Raw genomic sequence first — 6,956 nt, forward strand, 5'->3', positions numbered from 1 at the left:
CATGAGTGTTAACTCAAGAAACAACTTAAATTTCAGTTTGTTCTTCACAAAGCGCTATCAATCAACTAGCGACATTTGGGTAGCAGCTTATGACAAAATATTCCTATAAACTCAGAACGAAGACGTGGGTCGACTCCATTAGATCAGTTAGCGTCATCCACGCGGGAGTTTCGGGTGTATGCCGCCCCACTAGTCGTTCTTCAGAGGAAGGATCAGATAATCTACTTCACTGTGGCATTAAGGATCTGCTAACTGCCTAATGCTATGTAAATGTGCCATTTTCAGCATACGCTAACAAATTTAGGCCAGAATTAGATTTGTTTACGCATTCCCTCATCATGTGTAGTGATTGCTCCTGGACGCCCAACGCTGTCCCATTAACCGGCAACGTGTGCGCAATGTGTGCACGTGAATAATGAGCTGTGAAGCTAATGAGTACGGCAACCCACAATACATTAGTGAGAATCAAGCACGTCCCCAACGGAGAAACAGACCACCTGCAGACCGCGCATAGAAAATGAAACCTGGCGCCATTTCTGTTCTCGGTTGATCCATCACGAGTTTAAGGAGGGAGAAAGATCATTTCGTCTCAACTTTATTAGTAAACAGCCATGCATCACAAACGCTTAGCATTTGCACAATCAGTATGTCATCGTACGCACCGTAATTTATTCCTCTAATTGTGTATTCATCCACCGCTCCATTTGAAGATAATCTGACTTAACAGGAAGAGATAAAACTCTAATTCAGAGTCGTACATTTGACTGTTAGAGCGTCGTGTGAAACCGAGTGATATTTATCTCTGCAGAAACCCTACGTGTGTAAGATCCCGGGCTGCACGAAGCGCTACACCGATCCCAGCTCGCTCCGGAAACACGTCAAAACCGTCCACGGCCCCGAAGCTCACGTCACCAAGAAACAACGCGGCGACCTGCCATCCCGACCTCATCCGCCCAAGGAAAATGGAGAGAACGAAGCGGGGACCAAGCTTTCAGGCCGAACGGCGGAGGAGAAGCTCGAAGCCAACAGCACGACTAGAGGAGTCGAGGACTATCTGCAGGTCAAGTCCATAAAAACAGAGAACTCTATGGTAAGATCTAGTGTGAACGAGGCCCAAAACAAACTTTACACAAGTATGTTTCTGGCCCAAAAAACGATTGTGTTTGATCTTTATGGATGCATAACAAAATGTATGTAATTTGAATAACAAGAATCGTTTTTTTGCATGCCTGTAATCTGTACTCTCAAATATATTATTCATTGCTGATTAAATATACATTAAAATGTTTTTGTCCATCAGAGGTTATGCTAATCCAGACATACTAACAAAGCATGCTGCAGAGATCTGTCCATCTTTAACCGCTCTCTCTACATGTGCTTCCTGCTATCTCTTTCCTGTTTCTCTCCCATACACTTTCCGTAAGGACAGACTTTACTGAGGTGAGCGCGGATCCTGTTTTAATGTCTTAATATAAGTTGGTTTCCACAGTTATTCTTATTGGGCAGTTGACAAATGAAAGGATTTTTACCTTTTTTCCAACATCAAAATATATTTGTGTAAAGGATATGAATATGAAAGTAACTGCACATACATTACAAATGTATCTTCTTCATTTCAAACTAACAAGCTCAAACTAAAAAAATTGCAATATTTTCAATGATCCCCAAGAGATTGGCTAATTAGAACTTGATTTTTTGAGTCACTCAACAAGACGCTAATTGATTTTTTAAGGGTAATATGTAAATTCATGACCAGTCCATTTTTTAAATAGTCTCCGGTTTCCCAGAATATTTAAATTAGATTTCTATAAATATTTTTAATATTGTCTTTTTCTGTTTATGTCAGCTGCCCATTTACAGCATGCATGGTAAATGTCTTATACATGATTCTCTCTTTTTTATTTTTAATCTGTTCTTTTTTTCTGTGGGGTTATATCATGAAAAACACACACAGTGCTGTAAAATCAAATTCGGGAAACAGTATGATAATACACCTCTTCTGTCAAAGATATTTGGGTGTTGAATTCATCACTGCTTTAAAAAATTTGGACCCCTTCATTGTGTAATTGCCTGAGATCTGTTGGCACACAGAGGGCTTCTAATTTCCCATGGGCTTCCACCCTAACAATCCAGCCCAATCCCCCCACAGTCCCGAGATCTAACGCTCCCACCCGGCACTCAAGGATAAAAGCCATTAGGGGATTAATATTATATCAGTGGGACTGTTTTTGTGTCCTGAACAAATCGTGCCAGTGATCAAGCTGTGATCAAGAACGGCTCCCCTCGTTCACGTGGGGACAGAATACATTTGCTTCATTCAAGAGATGTGCCGTCAAATGACGTGACTACAAAGACATGCGTACCTTATTTATGTTGAGAGCATTCCCCTTTGTGTATTCATGCCAGGCCACATGCATAATACACAAAGAGGTTGCCATAGGAAATAACGATTTGTCAGGCACTTAACCTAGCTTTCCGAGAAGATCGTGAGGGGGATGAAAAAGAAGTGGGATGTGTCTAGAGGAAGGGTGTTTTCCCAAACCTCGACTCAGTATGCTCATTATTTGCAATTTACACTTGGGAAAGTGATTGTAAGGGTTGTGTGTTTGCATGGGGCTGTGTTTGCATTCCGTCCCTTTTAGGTCATTCTCTCCATTGAGCTTCTTGGGTAATCAAACTTTTCATCTGTCCCCCTCAGATGCATCAGTCCAGCCCTGGTGGTCAGTCATCATGTAGCAGCGAGCCGTCACCACTTGGCAGTGCCTCCCACCATGACGGTGGAGTAGAGCCGATGGGACTCAGCGGGGGCAGCACGGGAGATCTGAGCACCCTGGACGACGCGCCCCTCATGGATTCCACCGTCTCCACAGGGATGTTGGGCCTCCATCTTCGGAAGAACGCTAGCCCTGCTTACAGACTCGCGCACCTGAAGCAGGAAAGGCTGAAGTCGGTGAGGGACTCGTGCTCCTGGGCAAACCCAACTCCTCCTGCCCCCAGCACCAAGCTTCCACCCATCAATACTGGTGAGTAAACAAACGGAAACGAAAACTATGATTTGATCACATTTCCACCACTGATGCATCCCCCAAATTTAGTTTTTATTTCTCTAAATTCAGCTATTCTCTGCTGCAGGTTCTTTATTGGAAGGTTCTGGTGGTCTGTGTGATCCAGGGCTTTCCATCTCCAGCCCACGCTTGGGCGACCTTTGTCCTGGAGAGACTACGGTTCTGAGTCAGCTGGTGGAGCGTCGTGACAGCCTAGCCAGCACCGTGAGCTCAGCTTACACCTTCAGTCGTCGTTCATCTGGAATCTCGCCTTGCTATTCCAGCCGCCGGTCCAGCCAAACCTCGCAACCTGGTGGCCGTCTTAACAACATCAGTTCGGCCGACTCCTACGACCCCATTTCCACCGATTTGTCTAGAAGGTCCAGTGAAGCCAGCCAATGTGGAGGACTCCACAGTCTACTCAGTCTGACTCCTGCCCAACACTACAGACTCAAAGCCAAGTATGCTGCTGCCACAGGAGGTGCTCCACCCACCCCTCTTCCTAATATGGACTGCATGAGCCTGAGGACTCGAATGGCCCTGTTAGGGGATTCCCATGAAATAGCCATGCTCCCTATCCATCCCCCTTCAGTTCCCAGAAGGAGTAGTGACACCAGCTATGCTCACCGTAGTGTCTTGCCCCATGAGGTGACGGGAAACATCACTCGAAGAGCGAGCGACCCAGTTAAAAGAGTAGGAACAGAGCAGCATTCCCTCCAGCAACGTTACTACAGCATGTCCAATGTGAACCCCTATCAGTCGGTACACCCTCCTGCATCTAGTCGACACTTTTCACAAATCAACAGCCAGTCCGAGGTTAATGTAAACCACCACCTATATCCACCCCGACCTCCTAGCATTTCTGAGAATGTGGTGATGGAAACCATGGCCAGTGACATGGACAATCAAATCAATGGTCTTGATGATGTAGTGATGTTGCCTGATGATGTCGTTCAGTACCTTACATCCCAAAATGGAGATTCTGTCCAACATGCAGGGACCACGTACCGCCACCACCCTGGACAGAACATCCACAGCTTTGGCTCCCCGCAGCAGTCCCATTACCAGAGACGCCTAGCCTTGGTGGAGGGCAACATGAATGCAGTAACGCGACAAACTGCAGTTCCAAGCTCCCAGCAGACATTTCCAGGTTCCCCCAGTGACACTAAAAGCCAGATGCCGGTGCAGTGGAATGAGGTCAGTTCAGGGACAGTGGATTCATCTAACGGCCAAACCAAGCAGGGATCAGGGAGGGGAGACCTCACCGCACTCCAACAAAAACAAAACCTCGGTCCTTTTCAGAACGTCAACTCCAACCAACAAGTTGGGCTGATGAGTCACAACCTCACTCACGCTGCCCAGCAGAGTCACGTGCAACGGAATAGCGAGTTTAATTCCCAGAGGATCAACCAGAGGCATCCGCTATGCCCGGCTAACACAGAGCAGGCTAACTTTCTGCATGGTTACCATCAGGGTTCTGCTTCGAATGACATCAGTGTAGATTTGCTAAGTCCGTCTGGTAAAACGCTGACAGCACAGCCTGGCAGCGTCCAGAATAACAGGGTACGAGCTCAGCCGGTGGCTAGTCAAAGCAATCCCACTTTTCCAAATAGTCAGGGAAATTATTCCCAGATGAACATCAACCAGCAAGGTTATGGCATTCCAGCCCAGAATCCCACGCTGAACGGAAACCACAGACTGCTACAGCCAAGGCCGCCCACAGAACCCAAACCCTACAGCCGGCATCTCTCAGGGCCAACAACAACTGCAGCGCAGCAACTTGGTTACCCACAATCCAACTTTAGCCCCACATATGACACCTCCGAAGCCAGTCCCAAAAAATTGGCCGATGTGGGTGTCACCCGTACAAATACCAATGGCATGTTCTACACTGGGCAGATTCACATGTTCCATTCCAGCAGTCTGGGAATGGCAGATGCAGAGAGCGCAGCCATGGCTGCTGTGGGCTCCCCTGAAACAAATCAGGTCTCCAGCACAGTGGATTCAAATGGAGCAGAGCATCCGCAGATCGACTTTGATGCCATGCTGGATGATGGCGATCACTCCAGCCTCATGTCCGGAACTTTAAGCCCCACCATCCTCCACAGCCTATCCCAGAATTCCTCGCGTCTCACAACACCCAGGAACTCAGTGACATTGCCCCCAGTACCTGTGGGAATCGGCAACATGGCCATCGGAGACATGAGCTCCATGCTGACTGCGCTCGCAGAGGAGAGCAAGTTCCTCAATATGATGTCATAGGAATAACAGGAAGTACAAGCACAAGATTTAAAGAAACAGCTTTTAAGGTGTATGACTTTGAACATGGACAAAATATTGCATAAACATTTTTACATGCTTTTTAAAAGTTTATTATGTATAGTATTAGTATTAAACTTTGGTAGCATCTTTTTGTTTTGTTCAAGAAGCCATACTTTGCCTTAGACCAGTGTATGTACAGCACATATGAACAGACAGAGAATTTGATAAGCGACAGTCCTGTATTTTTATACGACTTCTGAACTGATGACATGAACACAGGAACAAGTGCCTCGCTGTGCACAAGCATATGCAGGAATTACATTACTCTAGCAGTATGGGACTGTATCCTTTCTGTCCTCTTCAATGGATATGAAGAGGTTTTGTATATTCTGTAAATTAAATGTAATATTATGCTTCCTATCCTTATTTGTACTAGACAGGAGAGCGGTTCCAAATAAATATGCAGATAAAATATTATGAAATGTAAAACTTGACACTTGAAAGTGTAGTTGAGAATTAGAAATCCCTCATTTTGCTTTGATTTACTGAAGACCTGAATGGAATCACAGGAATCACAGGCGCTCTAAAGAGACTGCGACCCTAAAGTCTGAACCAAACAGCCTGAGCAAACCGCACAACTGATTATCTTGGATTGTTGAACTCAATATACAGAAACACATTTAAACTATCCTGTTGTACACAGATTCATTTAACAAGTCTGGATCATGTAGATATCTTTTGTACATTTTTAATGAAATACAATATTGTTGCTTTTCTACTAGAGTGTTGTTTGCTTCTTCATTTTATACGCAAGACGTTCATGAAGAATATTCAACTAAGAGTTTAATGCCTTTGGTTTTATGCAGATCAGTTTACATTGCATTCAGTGAACACATCCATTCTTGCTTTCCCTGGGAATCAAACCCATAACCTTGCCATTGTTAGCACCATGCTTTACTGATTGAGCTACAGGAATTAAGTGTTAAGTCCTGAGTGTTAATGGATGTAGAACGTAAATGCAATCTGCTCTTATCCTGTGCTGCTAATGCATTTCCCTTGCTTGTATGCCACATGTCGGTCACTTGAAGACAAGTCAGGCAGCAGTCACATGACTTTAGAAATTGTTTTTCTTTTCATTTCATTGGAGAGCAGGCTACTTTAAGAGAACTGAACACGCGTCTTGTGCATACTGAGCAGGTTCTGGAGTAAACCACCATGTTTTCTCAAATGAACAGTGGCAGACTGACCTCAGAGGAGCGCCTGCCTAAACCACATAAAACACACACTTGAAGAAGGAAACGGTCCAGGGACGAGGTCTTCAGAGTAAAAGCCTCAGGAACAAATGGTTTTATTCTGACAGTGAATTCAGCCGAGGCCTCGTTTGATCTCCAGTGTATTTCCTGGTATTTTATATGGGAGGTGAAATGGGCTTGGGAGGTATATTATGAGGATTAAAAAAAAGAAAAAAGAAAAATCGGCAAAAAGCGTTGAAGTTTGAGAGCGGACAAAAGGGAAATTGCAAGAGCACGTGCAGTGGGTTGAAGGGCATTGTAAAGACGCGACCCTAGTGACCTTCTGAGACAACTGCATCTGCCTTAATGATATAAGACAAATAAAGTGTGCATGCTATCTAGAGCGATTTGTTTATAA

The 6,956-nt window shown here is 45.0% G+C and overlaps 1 protein-coding gene across 1 annotated transcript in view; it reads left to right on the forward strand.

Moving 5' to 3' along the window:
* gli2b (GLI family zinc finger 2b) overlaps nt 1-6,693 on the forward strand; it is an 85,101-nt gene extending 78,408 nt beyond the window's left edge. Inside the window, exons 13-15 of the mRNA XM_042734660.1 lie at nt 809-1,090; nt 2,699-3,023; nt 3,133-6,693. Coding sequence (XP_042590594.1) covers nt 809-1,090; nt 2,699-3,023; nt 3,133-5,306 — 2,781 coding nt within the window. The 3' untranslated portion in view covers nt 5,307-6,693. The remainder of the gene's footprint in view (nt 1-808; nt 1,091-2,698; nt 3,024-3,132) is intronic.
* The last annotated feature ends 263 nt before the right edge of the window (nt 6,694-6,956 follow it).

Source organism: Cyprinus carpio, chromosome B11 (genome assembly GCF_018340385.1).
Source record: "Cyprinus carpio isolate SPL01 chromosome B11, ASM1834038v1, whole genome shotgun sequence".
In the NCBI taxonomy this organism is placed as follows: domain Eukaryota; kingdom Metazoa; phylum Chordata; class Actinopteri; order Cypriniformes; family Cyprinidae; genus Cyprinus; species Cyprinus carpio.